We start from the raw sequence: 23,885 nt of genomic DNA, 5'->3' as shown, positions 1-23,885 counted from the left end.
CATGTGTACTGGGACACTGCCTTTCCCCTTGAGTAGCCCTTTTCTCAAGGAGAAAACTTCAGCTAATTTGTGGTCACTTACTGCAAAAATCTAGCTGAACGTGGCTTGAATATAAAAACTGAAAATGCCTTTGGATGCCTGGATGTTTCCTGGCTTTGCAGATGAATGTGTTCATCACCTAAGTAATGTAGAGACTGGAGGGGAGGATATGGGTACAGTGAGGTAACATCTTTGCAAGATGGTGGAACTTGCTCACTGAGGAATTCCCCCAAAACATCTATTTCTCGTATAGCTGCTGCTTGTTGAGCTCCTGCTAAACACTAGATGTCTGCAGTCAGGGTGAGATTCACACAGAATATCAGTTTTAAATGTAGTCAGAGTCCACAGCAAGCTGGGAGACAAAGCACTTTGACCATGCCACTGTACTTCCTGTTGAACTAATGAGGAATTTACAAATTATTCCTTATTAGAGCAAGCTTAATGGATCAGGACTGTAGAGACTTAGCAATGGCTCCATGTGAAGTGAAGCTTAGGTGGAAGGCAGATGCCTTCCTGCCAGACACTTCTGCACATGGACTGCCAGCCTTGGAACATCCCATCAAGGGAGGGATAGGTGCTTCAGCTGTAAGAGCATTTAGTTTCTGGAGCATTTTCATGGACTTGGAGAATTTTAATTCTCCCAAAGTAATTTAATTGCTAAAGTAGACATGGCAGAACTCTTCCTGAGTGCTGATGCAGCGTGCAATAAGGCCTGTATCTCCTTCATGCCCAGCTGAGTTCATGCAGGATGTTCCTGTGGGGGGATGAAGCTGATGCTGAAGCACAGACAAATCACTTGTTAAAGCCCTGATTGTTACCATGTTCATATCATACAGGACAGATTTCTTTCTAAATAATTTAAAACTGCCTTAAAATATTAAATGGGATACAAATACTAATTTTCTGATACATCTCAGTCTTCCTGCTTTCCTACCATCCCTACCAAAGGCATTCACTGTACTGGAAACACCAAAACCCACCCTCATCCTTTAGTGAACAAATGGTTTCTACAGAGGGAACAAGCATGACCACACAGGGTCTTGGGAAACCAGGGAACTCAGAGTGGACCAGCTACAAACCAACACCCTGGCTGCTCACTACTTCCCTGAATATTAGCTGCACTAGGGAGGTAAAAAAACCATTCTCTCTTTGCTTATTTATTTAGAGATACAGTATTTGAAATGGAGAGCTTATGGAGAGCTCTAAGCACCCTAAAGGATCATTAATAACTGCAGCACTGTTGAGAATTTCCCTCCCTGTTATGGCTGCAGATAAGCAGAACCCATACAAATTGAGCTCGATTAAAAAAACCACAACCACAAACATGCCCTTCTTCGTACAGAACTGGAGAGGGGTTTAAGAACCTCAACAACGGAGCTTTGCTAATCACTCATGACTAATGGTGTTTCAAACATCATCTTCACTGCATTTGAGCCGGGCGAGAAATGTCATGGATTCCTCTGAGGCTTGTTCTGTCTTTGCCTACTAGTGTGGGAGGGATGGATTTAGAGAGGACAGGCAGCACAGAGGCGCTGCCCACTCTGCTCAAAGATGACCCCAGGGAGCTGCAAACCTCTAGACTCTTATGGGGAGGGAGAAAAAAAATAGCAAATGGAAATATCCTTCTACATGGAGAATGAAAAATGATAAGATGTTCCACCTCTGTAATCCAAAAGGAGGAATGGGATTCTTCTGCTTACAGACCTACTGATGACTCTCCCAAATTCAAAGCTGTGCACTAGAGACAGAGAGATCTGGGCTGTGCTCCTGCCTGCACAGGCTCTGGGTCACTCCTGCTTGCACAACTGAACACCTCCTTTGCTCAAGGATCACTTTTCAAGTGGGTCTGGACCGCAGTCACTTTGTGGGATGGGAAGCCAGGGAGCACCCCAGCTCTGTGCAGACTGTAGCAGAAGGACACTGACCGACTTCCACTGGAAACCAAACCTCTGCACACCCCAAAAGTGCTGAATGCAGGTACACAGGGGCACCTGAAGAGACTGTGCTGCAGTGGTGACTGTCTCAGAGCATGTTTTAACACTTCTCAGTGCAGTCAGAGATTTCCAGGTACCAGAAAAGAGCGTCAGACAGAACAAGACATCACCTGGGGTATCAGCACGTAAGAGCTACCTTTGTAAAGGCAGTCCAATATCCCCAAGGATATTCAGGGTGTGTTGAGAGGCCAGGTCATGGGGGCAATGTGCTTTTGACACATTAGCTCACACTTATTTAAAGCCAACAGGTCATACCTGACCAGCAACATGCTGCATTGAAGTCTTAATGTGCCCTAGCTGAGCAGTGTAAAAAGGCATTAAGGTGTTAAAATGGCCCCGTCTGCCACAGTTTGTCAAAGTTAAGCCCATTTGTGATTTCTGTGGATGCTCACAGCTCATTCTGACACACTCCTGCCATTCATAGATGGAGACATAAAGGGTACACCTGCTTTTGGGGCTGTGGACATACGTGTGCTTCCTCTGCCCTGCTTGGACTCGGGTCAGCCAAAGCCCAGGACCACGGCAGCATGGCTCTGTGCCAGGGCTGTGGTCTTGTCCCCCACCACAGCTCAGCCTGGCCAGGGACCCCACATCTGTCCTTGTGTACAGGGCAAGGGTCTGTCTGAACTGCAGGGCAGCAGCATCACACAGCTGCCTTTGGGGACCTGTACCTGGGCTTTCCCCCGACAGAAACCAGGAGTGAGGTGCAAAGGACAAGCCTCACCCACTCTTGGCACAGTCAGGCTCTGCCATACACTAAGAGCATGTGGGAGATTTAAGGAAAAGTAGGGATCAAATTAGTCTGCCTCTCTGCTATGATTCAAAGGCTGTATGTGCCATCTTTAGTAGTTCTGCACGCTGCTGGTAGAGCCAGAGGCCAGTCCCACACGGGGCGGGTCAGTCTGCTCAAGGCAGGGAGATGTGTCGGTGGTGGCTGCTGTGTTCCGGGGACTGCCTGTCCCTTACATCCCTGCCTCATTCCTTTGTGCTATTTTACATATTGAGAGGTTTTTGTAAAGGCTTGTTTCAACCTGAGCAGAGTTTTAAAGGCTGTAAGGTCTGGCTGCTCTTTTCACTCCCAAAGCATTTGTAGTTACAATTAAGATCTGTGTTAAAACTACTGTCAATTAGCCCCAGCGCTGTGAAAAGCATCAGGCCCAGGGAGGGATGGCTTCCCCTGGCTGAACGGGGAAGGAAGAACAGCAGCCTGCTTTAAAAGGGGAAGAAGAAATAAAAGCCTACAGAAAGAGGCTGACCCCAAAGAAGAGAAAAGACGACTGTCTAGTGCTCAGCAGCTGGTGGGTACAAAGCCCCGAGCACGGGGGCCGAGGGAGCTGCTGCTGCTCCTCAGCCCCAGCCAAGGGCACGTCCTCAGCCCCTGGGTCACTGCAGGACAGCACTTGCCTTGCTGAATTGCTCTGCTGGTTAGATTTAAATAGCAATTCAGTCTCCTGGACTAAGACTGATTTAGCTACTTCCCATCCAAAATGTCCAGGAAAAAAAGCTTTACCTATTTTCTATTTTTATTCTGTTGAAAATTTCCACTATTCTTTGGAAATTTCTCTTAGTTTAAAAAAATGACAGTGCTTGAATGGGTATCTGGTAGAATGGAGAGTTTTATTTTGCAACATTGGAGTGAAAGAGCAAAATTAAGGGTTTTTATTTCAGCTTGAACTGACACTTTTTGATTTATGAAAGATTAAATAAATTTATTTTTATACCAAATTTCATTATTATTATTAATTAGTATTAAAATTGTCATTACTACTACTATCACTAACATTTAAAAATTGCTAACAAACCACAAAGCTTTGTTATTCCCCCTTCAACAAGCCTGCTGGGCTCTCCTGCCTGAAGCAAAGGAGGTTGGGAATATCTGCTCAGGCAGAATTCCCTGCCTCCAGGGCTGCCATCCCTCTGGAAGCAAGTGCATGGGCATAGCCCCTTGCAAAGCCACAAGGCCCAAGGGGCACAGCTGAGATTGTCCTTGACTTCAGGGACCCTACAGTACAGCAGACTTTTATGCCCTCCAACCAGACCTGATGCGATATGAGACAGGGGAGGGAGAATTTCTAATGGGAAGCATTTGAGTGTGTAAATGTCAATGGGTAACTCTAGGGACTGCTCCAGTCAGCCCAGCTAATGCTGACCTCCAGTGAGCCCTTCCCTGGAGCCAGGGCTGTGCCACCCTCCAGGCATGCAGCACGGTGACACAGCACCCCTGGTGCTTTGGGTACAGCTCAGTGCAGACTGGGGCCCTCCCCTCCAATGCAGTGTCTGGAGGCTGCCCTTTCTCCCCTGACTCCGTGCTGCATTCCCCAGGAATGGAGAGCAATAATAACAATGAACTGGCACAACCCAAACATTAAATGCAGTTAATTAGGGTTGTAACATTAAAATGACAAGCCACTCATTTCCTGTCATGGCGCTAAGAGCAATTTTAAAAAAGAGTTGCATGCATGGGGCTATGCAAAAAAAGGGTTCAGTATTCAAAAAAACCAGCTGAGATGCCCCAGCAGTGCCAGGTGGTGGCAAGGAGGCTGCTGGGTCAGGAATATGCAGTGTTTGACAAATGACTAGTCACTGCTTATCACTTGAGACAAATGCAATCTAAAGGATTGTGTTTCTGCCACAGCTCAGCTGAGCTGCAGGATAACTGGTACCAAAACCAATCAGGCTCCTTTCATCCTACCAAGTCTATCTTCCATAGATGCTAACAAAGGTACTTAAAATCTAATCTGCCTCTTGTCTTCCCAAAATGGAATCCAGAGGAGCCAAATTTGAGTAATTTTGCTGACAAGATTCACAGGGGCATTACGTTAACATAGTTTTAGTTCCCTAATAGAGTTTTAAGCCCGTGAGAGATAAAGGAAGGTTTGCACGTAAATGAGGCACTTGCTCCAAATAATTAGCACTTCTAGAGTACTTCTGATCTTCAAAGGGCTTGGTGCACATCCTTGTGAGTGTGGTACACAGCCCTCTCTCAACGGATGGAGAAAGAGGCCAAGGGTATTTCACAATGTTTGCAAATAGAGCTGGGAAAAGGTCTGAAGGGCTGGTGAGGTTTGTACTCAGAGTTCAGGGGCTGTTTTCCCTGCTTCCAGAAAGCCAGGTGGATTTCCATGCAGCTTGCAAGCTCAGTTCAGCTGGGCAGTCTGGGGAGCTGGCTCAGCAGCACAGGGATGGAAGCATTAACTTGGGTCTGCACTCAAACCTCACGGGACACATCTGACCTTTGAATAATTGAGCATTGCAGTGGAGAGGCTTCAGGAACAGAGCTCACAGCATGAGTACAGGAACTGTTGGGGGTCAGGGAGGGAAACATTCCTCAATTTTTCATTAACGAGAAAACACAGATGAAAACTGTGCTCAGAATACAAAGGAACTGACCTTTTTGCAGGGGAAAAGGAGAATGGTGGGTGATTTTGGGGTTTTAAGGAATGGTCTGTGGTGCCTGCAGGGCTGGTTTTGCTGGTGTGGAAAGGTCACAAGTATGATTAAGGCTAAGTTTGATGCTAAGGAGGCAGAGCCCTCTTGAGTTAGGCTGGTCCCAAGAGGCTGTGGAAAAGGCAGCTGCAGCCAACCTGCTTATCACACATTGGTTTGGGTTGGAAAGGACATTCCAAGATCATCTAGTTAAACCTCCCTGCAATAAGCAGGGACATCTTCCACTAGACCAGGGTGTTAAGAGTCCTGCCCAGCCTGACCTTCAATATTTCCAGGGATGGGGCATCCACTGCCTCTATGGGCAACTTGGGCCAGGTCCTCAGCACCCTCACAATGAAGAATTTCTTCCTAATATCTAACCAGAATCTGCCTTCTTTCAGTTTAAAGCCATTCATCCCTCCTTGCCTTATCACTACATGACCCTCTAAAACCTCCCCCTCCATTTATCTTAGAGCCCCTTTAGGTATTGGAAGGTGCTCTAAGCTCTCTTTGGAGCCTTCACTTGATCAGGCTGAAGAGTCTCAACTCTCTCAACCTTTCCTCACAGGACAGGTGCTCCAGCCCTCAGAGCATCTTTGAGGCCCTTCATGCAGGTGGATCTTGTACAGCAGCTGCACAGACTAATCTTCCTGGGCTCAAGACACAAAAGCTGTGGCCCACATCTCACCTTTCCTCCCCTGGTGTACACAGCCCCTGTGCTCTGACTGTTAGCAGCAATTCCAGGTTCTCTTTTGCCATGCTTTTTCCACATGGTATGGTTATTTTATAAGTGAATGAACAAGTTTCATTGCTTGTCACTTGCAAGTACATCAAAAGGACCCAATTACAGTTGATACTCTTGGTATTTCTTGAACCACACACAGAGCAACTGAGGGTATAGATTTCCAGTGCAATGTAATTTGCTTGGAACTAAACTAAACCTTTGCTTCAGAGGTTCTCCATGGACTTGTGTTCTCTAAGAGAGCGAACTTCAGTTTCCCAAATTGCACAACTGAGGCATGTGGAGTTCAGAAGATTTGCATAATGGCAAACCTCAAAGCAACAGGGAAGCAAAGAAGTAATCCAAGGGTCCAGAACCCTGTTCACTTTCTGTAATCAGTAGATTTCCCTCCCTGCCACAGTACAGTACATCAAAAACATTGTTATTTCTAAAAAACATTTTCAAGTTGAACAGGCTACCAATTATATAACAAGGAATCAGGACTGACTCCTCCAGAGTAAGAAAATTTGTGAAAATCTAGCAATTACTTAAAAAAAGACTGATTCATTGGAAAAGAATCATCTCACCAAACATTTTGCAAGAATGATGATGCATTATCCCAAGGAAATTTTGAGGTGACTTTTAGAAATTACACTCAGCCACAGAACAAAAGGATGCCATTGAAATATGCACTTCTGCTCAGATATTTTTAATAAAGGGAAGCTTGTTAAAAATAAACTGCAAAAAAGATTTGGGCGGAATCACAAATCATCTCATTAGCATTTGAGGGAAAAAAAAGATGAAATATCAGCTTGAGAAGTCTTTTCTGCAAAGCCAATTTTCTCCCCCTTCCATCTGTTTAACAGTATTCCAAAATTCTCATTTTCAAAGAAGGCTCTAAAATGGCAGTTCCGGACTGGTTTTGTTCTTACTAAACAAAGTGATGTACACCCAATATAGAAATATAAAGAAGAATGCAGTGAATTAGCTTTTTTTTTTTTTTTTTTTTTTTTGTCTTACACTTGATTTTTGAAGCCAAATCCAGGGTTTAAAGAGAAAAAAGAGAAAAAAACGTGGTGATTTCACACCTGCATTGTTTCTTCTCCTGAAAAGTAACCATGGAATTAAATGGGTCTGGTCAAACACAAACCAAGATCAGTGACCCAGCAAGGCTCAGCATCCCAGATCAGACCTTTAATGAGAGGGACACCTCCCCAGCACATCAGAGACTGATACAGAAAAAGGAGATCTGGCAAATGAAGAAGAAGCATATAAAGAGCAAACTGGAAATTTTGCTATGAACAAGAATTTGAAGTTTGCCCGATGGTACTTCTCAACATTTTGTGGACACTGATTTCGAGAACAGCAGTAAAAAAATGACACTTTCCTGCAATGAAACAATTAGAAAAGTAGACTATAAAAATGGCAATACAAAGAAATATCTAGAATTTTAAAGGTAGTATTCAAACAGATGATCTTTATTTTGCAGTTTATTAACTTTGAGCATATTTTTTTAATAAAGAACATTAAAATAAAGGTTAAGAGAAACTTACCCCATAGACCAGTTCACCCACCATGCCATTCCATATCTTAGTCTCAGGGTCCCTAGCTCCATATTTCCCATCTCCAACAATTGACAGTTTGTATTTTATTCCAACATGTTTTGCTATTTCAGAAGCTAAGTCTACACAATATCCTTCATATCTCTCATTCCCTTCTAGTTGTTCATGGTTTTTCTTATACATTACATATGGTGATTCCTTTGAAACAAAAGTAAAGATCAAAAGTCTATGAATGTAAAATACAGCTGTAAACCACACAAAATGAGAGATGTTATTATCCTTTATATTACTGGCAAATATTTACAATATTTCCTGCTTTGGTACAGAAATTAGAAAGACAGACTTCTGCAGCATAAAACTCCTTGGCTGATCCTACAGCCACACATACTGTTGGACTGTAATCCTAGTAAGGAGCCACTGAAGACAACGGGATTTTTAACAAAGTTACACATCTGTTTGCAGAATTAGGCCTGATTAGACAGTCAAGTAGCATCATTGTAGCAACAATTCAAATTTATTGTTTGAAGACTGACATATCCAACACCTGTACCATCACCACAATTTCCTAAGGCCCCAGTGGCCAAGAATGGGGCTCTGATGGAGATATTTTCAAAGAAGCCTAAGGGAAGCTAGGTTGAAATCCTCAGCAGCATTTTTTGTCACTGAATTCCCTTAGCCTTCTTGGAAAATTCTAGTAGAAATGCTGATTATATCTCACTAAATACTCATAGGAGTATAAAATACAATGCTTCAAGAAACAGCATAAAATTAACTCATGCTTAGTAGAACTGTAAAAAGCACAAAAGTCCCAATGAATGCTGTACAGAGCAGATCTGTAGAGGTGTTGGGACTGACACAGGTGCTGCTGCTCGTGACACACAGGAAGAGCTTTGCTCCTTTGGAATTGCACAGGAAAAGGCTGCTTTTCACCCAGTGCTAGAGCAGTTCCAGTTCTCTACAGGCTTCATTGGGCCACCCTTACTCAGTCCACAGGGGTTGAGTTTACAGGAGCTGAACCTGAGTGAGGGGTGCAAGATTTGACTCTACAGCACAAAGGCAAATCAATCTCTGTGCTCATTTACAGGCATGCATAATAACTTCACTTACATGAGGCACTTAATTGAGTTCAAGTGTCTGGGAAGCAGCAAAGCACAATGGTGAGCTCAGTGAGCTCCTCCTGTGAGCAGACTTACTGATACACACATAAGTTAGCAGGGTCAAGCCCTCAGAACATCTCTGGAAGATCCTGAACTTTCCAGTCACTTGAATTCACACAGTATTCAGCATCTGCCTCCTGAGAAGGTGTCTAACACACCTCAGGAGTCACGTGCCTTGTTTCCTAAACACAAACACACTACGAACATAAAACTTACCAAGATGGTAGTGACTACTATAGTTCTGTTCTCCACAGATGAAGTGTCATTAGAGGGCAGCTGATCTAATGCTGGCACATATCTTTCATATTCATTCCAATAACCAGCCTATAAAAATGGAGATTGTTACCTCATTACATACCTTTACAAGGACTCTGGCACCTAACTTGTAAAAGCAACTGTCAAAACCTAAGGTTTTGTAACATTTCTCATTCACTGTTTTTGTCATTAAGGGGCTACATTAGCTTTACATCCATTTCCTTGAAGAAACAATGCTCTCAAGCCCAAGAGCAATTCAGCACAAGCCAAATCTAAGTGAAAAATACATATTAAATTTTCCCTACCTCAATTCACATCAGTATGGTGCCTGTGGAATAAATTCCCATGTACCCACAGCATAAGAACATACTACAGACAAGAAAAGAAACTGCACAGCATTCTGAGTAAAGTTCTCTGAATTTGTGATTTTTATCCAAGACAGCCCCTGCACATCTGAGCTGGCTTTAGATGCACAGACATCCTTGGCAATGCAGGCACAGCTGCATTATCTCCAGTGTGGGACACAAAACCCTCTGAGAGCACGAGGCCACTTTATCAGCTGCCTGGAGCTGACCCTTGGCTGCATCACTGGGCATCACAACAGCTTTTGTATTTCTGCACAGCACAGAAGTAACACTGTTCTCTGCACACCCCTGAGTGGCTGGGCCATGTTTAGAGGTACTTGGTTATCAAATGTGCAGAATTGTTAAAGGAGTCTCCGTGGTGATCAAGCAGGTTAAGAACCTATGTCCAGGTGAAATCAGGGGATTTAAGAGATTCACCTACACACATTCTTCTCTCAGTACTTTTGTGACCCTGTCTACCTAATGGTTTTAAACATCTGCCTTAAACTTCTTTTGTAACACCTATCTAGGCAACTACCCCACTTAGGAACTATCCTTTATTTAGGAGACAAGAGAATTATTATGAAATTATAATAATATAAGGTTCCAGCTTCACTGTGGCTCTAAAGCCCAATATGGAGAGGGAGGGAAAGATGGAGAGGAATTTAGAAGAGAGGACTAAGCACAGGACATGGCAGAAGGTATTATGCTTGGCAGTGAAAAAGCCCCAGGAGGGCTTTAAGGGGAAAAGTTGTGTTTGAAGTTGACAGGGAAACCAGTGAAGATGTTAAGCAGGGTGAGTGATTTAGTCCAGGAACTGAATGCAACAAGGTTCCTGGGACAGGGAAGACAGCATGAAGGGGGCACTCCTCAGGACTCTGTTATTACACTGCATCTCTAGTATTTTTGAATTTCATTGATTTGTTGGAACAAATATTTGAGATGGTGTGAAATCTGGGTCCATATATTGAAACTCACCTTCCGTGATCCAGCAGCTTTCATTTCATACACATCAATTGTGTAATTTGTTCTCCGCCCATAGGTGTCAAACTGGATGTTCCCTGTCATTCCTTGAACTTGCACCTTGAGAGAATAAACAGAAAAGTATTTCAATAGAATATTCACTTTATTTTTTATCTATGTAAGAGACTTGTACTGCTTCTGACACAGCCAGTTGTACTGTTCAAAACAACCCCAGTCCCCGTTCTCTGAGTTCCAGCTGTAAATATTTGTTAGCACTCAGCTGGTGACTCAGAGTGAGCCAGAGTGAGCTGCATTTAAATGAAATTAGCCCTGCAGGTATGTTAAATGTAAGAAAGACTGATCCTGCCATGCTTGGTCACGCTGGGCTCACTGGTACAGAACAGAGCATCAGTGAAGCACAAGCAACAATTAGTGCAGTTAAACCCCTCAGAATACGGCACAGAGTGATCTGCAGTACAGACCAGAATGGCATCTCATTGTTCATTCTGGGAAGTGCTTTATTTTAAGATCAGTCCCAGTGTAGGAGAAAGGAACAAATATCTTCTCTGAATGAGCACAGACAATTGTCTCTACTGCTTATGGGGTTTTGGTCTCAGTCAGGATGGATGGGTGTACAGACGGTAAGTCATTATCATTACCTACTCACATGAATCATCTGAAGGGGAAGTATAAAGTACTTTGTCTCAAAAAAAAAGCCTTTCTTATTTCCCTGTATGAAAGGATGAGACATTTTCGTTTATCACTTATCAACACTGACAAGCTGTCATCTCAGGCAGAAAAGGTAACAGTCTCAAACTTCAGTAGGGGAAAATTAGCTTTAATATTTAGCAAAAACTGTAGAAGTTACAGGAAGAGGTGCTAGACTAGTCAAAGGCAAACTCTTCAGGGCTGGTGACTGATCTGCTGATCGCTGTTCAGAGATGCGGTGCAAGGCCATGTAAAACAAAAATTCCAGGGACAAAAAATTATCCAATGGGCCAAATTCACACTGCCATATAGGGAGTTTCTTTTTATCAGTAAGTGGATTTTAAGCTTTTAAAAAATAGTTTATATCACTACAGGCGCAGGAAAAAATTGGAGGTGTTCCTGTCTCCAGGAAGCTAGAGAGATGAATTGCAAATTTGAAAACCAAATTTGACCCCAGGAGGTCTTATCAACTGTGGACTGAGCAAATGTATTTGTAGGGTAGTTGACACATAAGATGCATCCAGATGTGAGTTGCTGTGCTTGTCTCTGGCATTTACTGGAAGCTGTCTGCCTTCTTAGCACAGCAGTGACTGGGTGTCTCACAGAGCTTGTTCCACTGGCTCCATCCTGATGCCCATTGAGACATGAGCTTCCTGCACTGGACATCTTTTGGCTTCAAATTTAATTTATTTCTCTTTGGTGGGAAAGCTCAGCACTTTGCAACACCTGGCTGCACTGAGGCAGGAAGGCTTGCCAGGACTCAAACACTTTTGGTGGCAGCGTGTGGAGGCAATTGCAGAGTGACTATTTATAAGAGTCCAGATCTGTCCAGGTAAACTGCCACTGACCAGATGTACTAGAACCAGCTTCAGAAACAAAGATATGCCCAGTTTTCAAGGCTGTTGGGAACAAGTTTCAAGTAATGCCTATCTATCTTGCCAGCAGGATGACTATAGTGAGGCACTGGACCTTCTGCTGGCACAGAATATATATTTCAAGGATATATTGGAAAAAGCATTCTTATAGTTGGAAAAAGCATTCTTATCTGAGTTGATGCAAGAGTGGAGAGGAAAAGTAATTAAATAATTTTTTTTTTTCCCCTGAGCAAAGATTCAAGATCATTATCTGCATAGAAGGGGAGAAGGTGATGGACAGGGCAGGTACTGGAAGGCCCTGTGGAATGATCTTGGGTAGCTCTTGTTGGAGGTGTATGGAAATCTTGTGTACATAATTCTGAATAGGTAAAAAAATTCAAGGCAATTAGCTAAAAGTCAATCTTCTGCATTTTTGCCAATCATGACTTTTTATATCTTTTAATATGTTTTTTTAGTAAGTTCTCCTACATAAGGGAGTGTCCTATTGCAGTGTTGGTTTTCTCTATTGACATGAATACCTCAATATCAGTACAGTACAAATTCCTTAACTATTGTGAAGATTGAATTTAGTTATTTCTCTTCAAAAGTGTGCAATGTTACACTAATGAATATGCAGTTAGGGCATATGTTAGGAGGTGAAAAAATGTCATAATAAAGAGCTCTGGCTCTTTTTATGTGAGACTGAACTATCTCAGTTTTAAGAGTGATATAATCTGATTATAACCATTCACAACTCATTATTATATTCTGATATAATCATCCAAATTTGGTAGCTGAGAAAAAGCAGTAATTAGGCTAAGTGTATGAAGATTGACCTAGGATTTGTTTACACCTAACACAGGCTTAATTCTGATCTCACTCACTCCAGTTCTATGTCTGCATTAATATAATCAATGCTAACAGGTTTGTTTGAGAGTTACTTGAGCCAGATTAAAAGCAGCAATCTTGTCTTTTGTATCTACAAAAACATTATCCAATTTTTCCTGTAGTCACTTGCTTTAACACAAATAGCAAACTAAAAAGAGTTAAAAATCAACAATATTAGACACATAAGTGAGGTAGGATCCCGTGCCATAACCAGTGTTAAGGATAAAAATTTGGCCTTGCAGAAGGTAATCTGGCTGATTGCAAAATTATGCCAGGAATCAGAATTGGTTGGAGGCAAAACTGTTCCTAGGTTCAGGATGGTGCTGAGATCTATCAGTATTAATATGACCAGCAACAATTTCTCCACTTTTTCAAACCAATCTGAGGTGAATTTTTACTGGCAAATTATCAAAACTGTACACATGCATTTAAGTTCATAAACACATCTATCCCTGCAAGAATTACAACACATGTACCAAAGACCCAGTCTAGTTCTGTTAGTCAGATTTGCAGGCTCACCCTGACTTTAGAAACCCACAATATGTGTTTTATTGCAAAATGGCTCATGCTCACTCTCCTGGGAAGCTGGGGTGTTACAGGGGAGGTGGGGGATTGTAGGTGCTTTGGTGGAGACAGGCAGCTGCTGCATCAGTACCACAGGGATTTTGGCCAAAGTTTTGAGAGCTAGTATGCTACATCTTTCCCTCTGTTGAATCTATTTCATCCATCCCTTGAAGTTCATCATTAACTTTGGTTTCACTTTGTTTCCCCTGAGGAGCTGCAGCTGTTTGTGTGAGTGCAGAAGCTCTGTGCTCCTGGAGCAGGACACAAGCACTACAGAATCTCTGCTGCTGCTCCTTAGCTGTTACCTTTGCCCTTACCATTTTCAGTGCTCTTTCTATATCAATTCCTTGGCTCCATGGCACTGCAGGGTTAGCCAGGCAGTCTCCAGCACTGCCTCTCCTGGAGACATCCACACGTTGCCTTCGGAGGTACCGGAAAGCCTCTGCTATGACCAGGACTGCATCATGGGTCAGCGCAGACGTGTACTGCAATTGAGACAAAGAAAATACAGCAACAAACTGCAATTTTAGAATTGCCCCAGGTATCACATCAAGTCCTCATTTTTGTTAGAACAGAAGAATCATGCTTGCTGTTCAGGGCTGGTGACTGATCTGCTGTCACTGTTCAGAGATGCGGTGCAAGGCTACATAAAACAAAAATTCCATGGACACAAAATTACCCAAATTGACACAGTGAGCCAAATTCACACTGCCATATAGGGAGTTCTTTTTATCAGTAAGTGGATTTGAAGCTTTTTAAAAATAGTTTATATCACTACAGGGGCTGGAAAAAAATCAGAGGTGTTCCTGTCTCCAGAAAGCTAGAGAGATGAATTGCAAATTTGAAAACGAAATTTGACCCCAAGAGGTCTTATCAACTGTGGACTGAGGACCCTTTGCTTGCTCTATGTCCTTCGCCTGGTGCTTTGTAACAATTCCACATATTTCAATTAACAAATTAAAAAATATTTTCATTCTGTATAGCATATAGCAGCAAAATAACAATACCAGTACACAGTTGCATAAATTTTCAATTCAATTGGAAACTTGATCATCTAGATGAGCTTACTACAAATGTCTACAATTCCATGCTGGACCATACTCATACCAAAGGAAAGCTCATATTTGAGTTTTTGCATTAGGTATTTTTTTTCGTTTTTAACAAGATTGCCAAGAGAGCTTTGACTTGAAGTTAACATAAATCATTTCTGTTTGGATCCCAGTCCTGATTAGGTAGCATCTGTGGCAAGGAATAGATAAGATTACTTTTCTTAGAAAACAGCTATACAAGCAAGTAATCACAAAATACACTTTAGGCATTACATCACCTTGGTAATTCACCATCTGCCTTCCTTTACTCCATGATAAATCTGCAGAGGGTGGTAAGCTACTCAGAGCAGCAGCTCTGGAACAAAATCCCCAGACAACTCATGTGTTCCTGATGCTGTCAACTTCATACACTGCTCATTGCACTATCTGGTGACACCCCCCCAATGCTATAAATGTAGTATCACCTACAAAATGTCATCAAAGAGGGGTTTTTTTTGGTATTTTTCCACATGTATCTGTTGTTTGAATGTTCTTCCCTCCTAGAGTGACCTGGGCTTTGTATATGACATCCCTGGGTTCCATTGGCATTACAGCACACCTGTAATTCCAGGGTCTGTGTAGAGGAGGCCCTCTCAGCATGGACCTACTGGGAGCAATTGAACATGCTCAGTCTGTAAGAGCAGATTTCAAGTCTCTTGTAAGTGAACCTCAATACCTCCACATCATTTGTAAGAGAACAAAGGAAGAAATGAAGAATGGAAGGTGCAGCTGCTCTTCTTTTGGCTGTCTGTGTTCCCATAGGGATCCTCCCTCCTAAGGAACCTTGTGCTGGCGTTCAGGCCACAAGACCTGCTGCCCATATGTGTGTTAGAAGGGCAGAAATCCAAGTTTCAGCTGCTTATTCAGCTACTCTCTTTGTGGACAAGATTTATTATATTCAGAAATTAATTCTATCCTGTAGGGCAGGATAGCAGAATTGGAGGTTCTGCTATTCTTAAAACTGAGTATTATCTTACTGCAAGTTCTTCAGTTTGATACCAAGTCACAGGAACTCTGCACAGAACAAGGCGTGTCTGCATGTGCAGATCAAGAGAACTGTGTCATAAAAAAGAGTGCAAAGGTAGGACTATGAAGGTTATAGAGTAGACATTTCACTGAGCTTTAAATGACAGCAGCTTATCAACTTACTGGGAGTGGGTGGTGGCTCCTGCTCTGACTGTACAGCACAGGCACTGTTCTGATCCTGCCCACCTTTACCTCTCCCTGTGATGCTTTGCAATAATCACTCTCTCCCCTTTTAGAAAGTTAACAAAGGTTACATACATCACAGTCCACACAATAATACAGAACTGGACCGTAATTTTAATGTATTTGTTCCTGTATTAAAAAAAATGTCTTGTAACAGCTGTCCAATCTAGCACTACATAAAACTTACACATTGATAATTTTTTCAGCAGACTGCGTCAATTGTCAGTAACCTTAATGCAGTCCCTTCCAAGTCATGCCAAGAGAGCTATCTAATTTTCTACTTTATTTGAATTCTACTTATAAATGCATGAGCATGCAAAGAGAAAAAAAGAGAGGAAGAAGGGAAAGGCTGATAAAATACAGAATAAATTAAACATCAGGACTTTAATCTCTAGGCAATTTTGTTTCCTAATCAAAAATATTGTACATCAATTCTTAAGTATGCTTTTTGTCTGATTGACAAATACTGTGCACATTTCTATAATGAGCTGTACATTTGTGGAAAGGTAATGCAATCTTTGTGTTTCTACCATATACTTAAGATTCTTTTTTAAGGAGGGAGAATAATTTTTCCTCAAGGTAAATTGCTTTCAAGTGGAATAAAATCATCTCAGGTTAACTTTGTATATTTCAGAGCTTTTAAGATTAGTATGATACTTATCTTCACTTCTTCATCACTGCTAGAAAGCTTTAGAGAGCAGGACTAAGTCCTAATCCACAGGCAACAATACACTAATCCGGTTTTTGTGGGCCTCTGCTTGCCTTTCTCTGCTTCCTCTGAAATGCCAGAAAGGCGTGGGATTAAGAAAATTTTCTTCCCTCACAGAAATGACATGATGTCAGGGATGGAACAGTATCTCTCCAAATGGCACCAGTCATTAATGAATGGCACTGCCAGAAGGAGCAGATCCTCGTAAGTGGCTTCTTTTCTGTCTGTAGCCCAACCCAGGGCTACTGCCTACCCTGCTGCCCCCATGCATGGAACCGGACTAGATTTTCCCTTCCTATCTAGTATTTTAATGCTTTCCTGAACTTTGTCTTATTCGTACCAAGACATTACTCCAGTTTATCAAAGTAATTTTGCATTCCAAACCTGCTCCATCAATTTGCATGTATCCTTCCCAAGTCCAACATGAAAGACAGGAACTGTCTTGTCAGGGCAGTGGTTTTTATAGACTTGGCTGCCCTAAGAAACCAGTCTGTATACTACCATACCCAGGTTTAATTCACCTATACAGATCTCACCAAAAGAAGATGAGAAAGAAGGAACATTACTAATATGCAGTGCTCCTAGAAGATTTTATGACTTCTGTGCCTAGACAGGGTTTCTGTGATGCACTCCTTCACAGGACAGCGAATAGCACCCCCCTCTATGAAAGAGATGCTGAGGCAGAAAAATATCTGGGTGCGATAGTAACAGGCTGCAAGTTTCCTCATAACATGTGCATTTACTTCATCTAATCTGTGATAGTTTTGGTGAACATGGGAATTTCATGCAAAAAATTTGTGAAAAATGTTACTGGATTTTGAAAATTGTATTGGTTTTTAATAGCCAGACTGCTTAAGTAAAAGACAGTGGTACAAAACAGAGGGTTAGATTATGAGGGTGTCAGCAGTAACTAGGAGGTGGCAGTGGCTCCTTAGTGAATTCAGAGCTACTTCATTTGGCATGTGAAATTCCCTATTACCGTTAAAATGGACTAGTAATCCATATTTTGCATCTAACCCCAAATCTAACTAGCCCCTATATCCAGCTCAAGACTAACACAAGAGGTTCACATTTGAAGTTTTTATATCCACTGCACAGTGACAGGATTTGCAAGACCATGCCTTTGCTTCTGAGGAGCTCCCACCATGGTGGGCACTTGGCATAGCAGCCTCTGCCTCTTTCTTCTGCAAGGGCAGTGAATGTTGTAACATGTTCTCATTGGGGATCTGTGTCATACTCAATCTGAGGTTAAAAACTCCCAAAGAATTGCTAAAAGCATATCATGTCCATCACTGATAGGTTACAATAAATACCTTTAATGGTGAGTTTTTGGCTTCAGGGAATTCCCTTTCATCAAGCCTCATCCAGCGCTGTAGAAACTGTTGAACCATTGGATTTTCATTATTAACAATCTGGAATCCAGTAATGTTGGCACCTCCATGCATCACTCTCTCCAGAACAATGTCTGTGAAACCCTGGGAGGACACATGTAGAAGAAAAAGAATCATTGTCATCCAAAGCCACTTTCCTCCGGCTCAGTTTTACCTGCTACAAGTGCAGCACAAAGGACACTGCCTAATGCCCCTCTCGTTAGCTGAAAATATTCTACCAGGGAGACAACAATCACAATTAGGATTTTGATAGTGGCATAGGACAGAATTTAAAACATCTTCTTGTTTGTTGCAATAGAAAACTTCCCTTTTGGGTTGTGGCAATGTGGTAGGTAATGTTTGCCAGTCAGAAAGAAAACAGCAGGGAAACTTGAAGCACCATCTCCTCTTCTGTCCTGATCATGGTGAAAACTGGTCAAGGACCTCAAATCCCATTTGTACAGCAAAGTGAATTCAAAGGTTCAGGGCTGGGAAAGAAAACCACTCCATTTCTTGCCAGGCAGTTCTCCATCACAGCATCACTCAGCATGCCACGTGCAAGCAGAACGGGATGATTCTCTCCCACTCTGTTGTTATTTATACCTGAGGCAGTAAATTGGAGTCTTTTTGATTAGTATGACTTGATTGCAGTCATGTTTATCTGAATGTCAATGGTTACACATACTAAAAGGCAACCCAGAATAAGAACCTCTGTATTTCTATGCATGAGCTAATCAGTGAGATCATGTCTGCTTCTTATAATGCAAAATGATGCATCTTAAAGTCATACAGTACTTATACTAAATAAGGATATTTAAAAATTTGTCTTTTCTGCTTTAATCACACCAAAACATGGATACAGAGAATCTTTGAGTAATTAAGATTGCCAACTAGAAAGTGAGAGTTTTGGAAAAACTCACATTTTTCTACTCACAGTAGGCACAGAACCTAAAAATGAGTCTTCCTGCAGGATTAATTACAATATAAGACTTTTTGGAAGGAATTTAAGTAGATGATGTTTCAAAAGCACCACAAATACCCGTGAAAGTCAATCCTACTCTCCAGAAGAAGCTCTGATACAGACAGAAATGTACAGCCTCTTCCTGGTAGGTCAGCACATACACAGGCACAACCCTACTCTCTGAAATACAAAAGAAAGGCTAAACAGCCTTGGTGGTTTACTTGATAGAATTGTTCTAATTTGCAGCTTTTTACCACTTATACAGAAACATGCTACAATTATTTTTCCTAGAGTGCTTAAATTCAAAGTATGTTTACAGAAAATTACAGTCACAATTTATGATGATAGAAACATCTAATTTATGAGGATAGAAATTACTGGAAAAATATATAGTTAAATTATTACTTTGAAATTAGTAGAGGACATGACATTTTCTGACAAAAGAAACTGAGTAGAGATGACATACCAGTTATAGTATTTACTGAAGCAATTTCTCAAAATCCAAGTACTCATCCATGCATTTCACTTCCTGATTAAAGTTTCCACAACCTGAACAGAATATTTTACCCTCTAAAATGCAGCTATACTTTCCATGAAGATAAGTTCTTACCAGGTTAGCTAACATGTAGTGATAGCCTCTTGAATGTTTGCCGAGGACTACGACCTGTGTGGAGAAAAACATTACAGATGATTCAGTTGTAACAAGATGACTCTTAACTAGCAGAAAAGAGACAGAGAATGAACATTTTGATAATCCTCCATGTTCAGTCCATGGGCAGCACAAGTATTGCAGATCTGTGGCATTACAGACAAGATGCAGTCTGTGGTTTTCAAACACACGGGCAGAGTACAACAAAGAGTAACTCACAAGGCTAAGAAGACTCTGCTTGCAGAGATGACCTTACCTGGCAAATTCATTCCTGTGGTCGGTGTCCTCCCTGATGACAAGGTTAATTTTAGTTATCAGTTTAAGTATTTCAGCTCTGAAATGAGGTAACATTGTATCTACCCAAAGTAAACTCCTGTTTACTCCTGTTTACTTTGTCCCATGTTTGTGGAGTGTAGGAGAGGGGCAGGACACAGCCCAGGCTCTCACTGTGTTTATTAACCTGTACCAGCACAGCAGGGCTGGGCAGGCTCCAAGTTGTACAGGGAGTTCCCTACAAGAACCCTGGCCAAGCCTTTTCATGTGTGACTGTCTAAAGTTAAATTCCCAAAGTTATAAGCATGACCTTCATTGCCTTTTGAGAGGTTCCAAAAGGCCTGAAAACCTGTCATTTCTGGTGCATCTAAATGGATACATCTGACCTTACAATGTTTTGTCAAAATTGCCACTAAATGTTATGTTGTACATTCCACTAAGCAACATCTCCTGCCCTGGCCGACCTCACTTGGGCATCTCCCCTACAAACAGTCATTAAATGGAATCGCTAAGGGACAAAAGGGCAGCAGGATGAACTCAGCAGCTGGATTCTCCGAGGGTAATGGGGAACAGTGGAGGCAGCACTGTCTGGCAAGCCTGAACTGCGCCATCCTGTGTGCTCCCCCCACTCCAGGAATCCTGCGCTTTTGCATAAGGAAGGAAAACAAACACTTCCCATGTCTACAGAGGGGGCAGCTGGCTCACCAACAATGCCACTTGTGCAAAACTGTGCCCCTGCCTTCAGATTATAACCTCAGAAACATCCATCCAGTCCCACAGCCATCAAATGGAACAACATCCACCAGTAAGAATTAAATTTATAATTATGGTGCTTGCATGCATGTCAGGACATAAGCAATTCTACCCAGGCTTGCTGGGTTAAAACTGGCAAACATAATGCTGGCAAAAATACACACAATTATTATCATAGTATATGTCCTTCAAGCAGCTCATGCAAACAGATGATGCTTTGTGATGAACCATCTGAAAATCTACACATAACCATACAAAGTTACTCCATGATCAGAGAAACACACTCCAAACACCACACTTTAAAAGAAAACATAACCATTTAACGTCTTTGCTAAAAACAGATGACATTTGAGTCAGTGACTTTAGATATACTGCTGAGCCTGCTCAAGTTCTTGATTAAGTTATTAAGTTCCCAATTGCCTCTTTGGGTAGTATTGTCCTTAATAGATGCCATTTCCTTTAAATTCACATTTAATTCTGTAGGAATTTGCATACTTCCAGCAGCCTGAAAATAAACTGTTTGTCAGGTCCTCTTGAGAACTGTATGTACACTCTGTTGGTAGAAAGCATCTGCTTTCCTACACTCACATTTGTTTTCTGTGGAAATGTGCAGGCTTCCTTCAGATCATCTGGTGTGCATGCTATTTGCATACTGAATTCTCTGTACATTTTAATTTCACCTTAAAGGCAGGTTAGAGACAAAAAACTTATTTAAGAACAACAATTGTGGTTTTAACCTTAACAACAAATAAGAAAGCTTTTACGTTTCTATGCAGAAATGTGTTTATTTAAGAGAAAAATATCACCACAGATGTAGTCAGAGGCTGTAAGAAAAACATACATGGAACTGCTACAGGCATCAGGAGCAGCACTGCAAATAGGAAATGTAGGACTCATTAGCATAGATCAGACTCAACTTTCGTCTCATCCGTTGTCATGTCTTCAAAATGACTCTGCTTATTAAACCTTTGAGAGGTCCAACATACTACAGTCAAGCTGTAATTCATAAAGCATCTTTCAGAAGTGACCTGACAGCATTTCTATTCATACAATCGACCACATTGGCTCATAACTATTGAACTGGATCTTAACAATGTGTTTAAAATTCACAACACACTACACAGCTGTCCTAAATCTTAACAAGTACAACTCTCCTCCTCCCTCACTTTCCACCCTGCACCAACTGTCCAGCATGTTGAAGGGAGCTGCTGGATTAGCGAGCCCAGCAGAAACAATCACAGACGTGTTACTCCCAGGGGAGCCAAGTGATGGATAAAGCTTTTTTATGAAGAAGGAAAACAGAAGTATAACAGTATAACAGGAGTATAACAAATAAATCTCATCAACTGCTGATATATTGCGAAGCTTACACAGAAAGTGGGATATTGAATAGTGCTGGTGAATAGAAAGCCAGGATTACAGGGCAAGGATTTCACAGAGCTACATGTCTTTCGTAAGTTTGACTTCCAAGACTTAATATTGCTTTCACCTTGACTGAAAGAAAAGCTTATAAGATTTTACACTGAACAAAGGAGAAGAGAAAAAAATAGCTGGAAACCATAATGAATAATTCAGATTTCTGATCCCACATAATTCTTGCTTTGTAGATAAAAAGATCATAATGTCAGGTTTGATATAGAATCAAATAAAGTTTTTATTTTTAATTAACTCTTTGGATATTCCCAATTAATTAAGAGAACATCTAGAGGGAAAATAAAATGTATCTGCTTTCAAAATAGAAGTATAATCTGCTGGTCAGCAGCAGGCTTACTTGAAGTACAGACCTATATGCCCAACTGACAAATTAAATCACCATTGGTAATTTTACTTTTCCTTCTGCCTAGGGGAGTTATTTTTTGAATGCAAGCATAAAGACAATTTCGTTTCCACTGCATCAGTCATCATTATAACAAATAGGCAACTACAAATTTTTTGCCTTTTCAGATTTTTCCTAAAGTTTTGGAAGATAGCACTAAAGCTATTAACTGGCTAATATTAAGTTGGTATGAAGCACTGTGGTATTTCTAGAGCAACAGGGACAATTCTCTCATGAGGACACCCATGGCTTTCCTACACTGGTGAGCTCAGAATTGTACACAGCTCTTCAGATGCAGCCTCACCACTGCAGAGTAAAAAGGAAGGGTCACCTCTAGTGACCTGCTGACCATGCTAATCCAGTGCAGCCCAGGATGCTGCTGGCCTTCTTTGCTGTGACACTACAGGGCTGGCTTGCGGTCAGCTCGACTGCCAGGACCCCAAGATCCTTCTCTGCAGAGCTGCTTTCCAGCCAGGAAGCCTTGACCTGGTCTGCACTGGTGCATGGGGTTGTTCTTTTTCAGGTGCAAGGCTTTGCACTTCCCTTTGCTGAACTTCACGAGGTTCCATTCTGCTCACTTCATCAGCCTGTCAAAGTATTGTAGCACAACCACTTGGTGTATCGCTCCTCTTAATTTGCTATCATCTGCAAACTTGCTGAGACTGCACTCCATCCCACAACCTTCAGATCCCTCAGAGAGAGGTTAAACAGGATTAGCCCCAGTACCCTCAGGGTACCCCAAATAGCAGCTAACCTCCAGCTGGCCTCTGTGTTGCTGATCACAACCCTCTAAGCCCAGCAGTTCAGTCATTTTTAAATCCACCTTCCTGCCTCTGTGGGCTTTAATTTTAAAAAGGCATTGAAAAATACAAGCTAAGAGGATATGCTTGCACTTTTACTGAGAGAAGGAGCTATCATGAATTTGGCAGCAATGAAAGGAAAACTACCATGATCCAATTAATACCTGTAAGGAGCATATCTTTCCTACATTTCAATCCACTGCCATCTGGTCAGTTCAGTCTGACCAGGATGTCAGACTAAAGGACTTATCATCCTTTATTTACAAATGAATAAAGAAATAAAAAAAACTAGATCACAAAAGTACAGATTACCTCATCGACAGCTCAAACCCACAAAATTTTATGAGGCTATTGGATCTTTCCATAACATAAAATACTGATGCTGACAGGCAGTATTGCCACAAAGCAGGTCTGAAAAATTTTACTGTGCTTTTCATACCTGACAAGTGGCAGAAATATGCCACTTTAATGGAATGACAGGCAGAGATCTGACCTGCTGTAATGTGTCTTTCCATTTTGACCACATCTGGGAACAATGAGGCATTGTTAACTCTAGAGCTCTTCTTTCCTATGTTTTAGTAAGACAGTAGTAAGCAAAATGAAATTTCCCATAAGATCAGAGTTAAAAAGTGTTTTGCTGGTTTTGTTGAGGTTATTTATACATGAATTTGGGTTCCATTGTTACAAAAAGCCTACACTTAAAAAAGAGTCTACTGTTTTTCAAGTGTACATGCACATTTCTGAGGACAGGAGAACTTAGCTACCCCTAGTTAGACAGTAAT

The 23,885-nt window shown here is 41.6% G+C and overlaps 1 protein-coding gene across 7 annotated transcripts in view; it reads right to left on the bottom strand.

Moving 5' to 3' along the window:
• The window catches only part of GRIA3 (glutamate ionotropic receptor AMPA type subunit 3), a 145,675-nt gene that overhangs the window by 45,152 nt on the left and 76,638 nt on the right, over positions 1–23,885 (bottom strand). For 6 of the 7 annotated variants that reach the window (XR_005259876.1, XR_005259874.1, XR_005259875.1 and 3 more), the window contains exons 5-10: positions 19,423–19,476; positions 17,795–17,956; positions 13,793–13,960; positions 10,477–10,581; positions 9,116–9,223; positions 7,734–7,940 (exon numbers count right to left, since the gene is read on the bottom strand). Coding sequence is in view for 4 of the 7 variants with exons in the window: in XM_038164472.1 (XP_038020400.1) it covers positions 7,734–7,940; positions 9,116–9,223; positions 10,477–10,581; positions 13,793–13,960; positions 17,795–17,956; positions 19,423–19,476 (804 nt within the window). In the remaining 3 variants the exon portion in view is untranslated. Of the gene's footprint in view, positions 1–7,733; positions 7,941–7,965; positions 8,760–9,115; positions 9,224–10,476; positions 10,582–13,792; positions 13,961–17,794; positions 17,957–19,422; positions 19,477–23,885 lie in introns of those variants that run through there. The other variant, XM_038164473.1, reaches the window with a different exon arrangement.

This window comes from Motacilla alba, chromosome 4A, assembly GCF_015832195.1.
Source record: "Motacilla alba alba isolate MOTALB_02 chromosome 4A, Motacilla_alba_V1.0_pri, whole genome shotgun sequence".
Taxonomy (NCBI): domain Eukaryota; kingdom Metazoa; phylum Chordata; class Aves; order Passeriformes; family Motacillidae; genus Motacilla; species Motacilla alba.
Note: the sequence above shows the minus strand (reverse complement) of the source record. Positions and strands in the feature narration are given on the sequence as shown.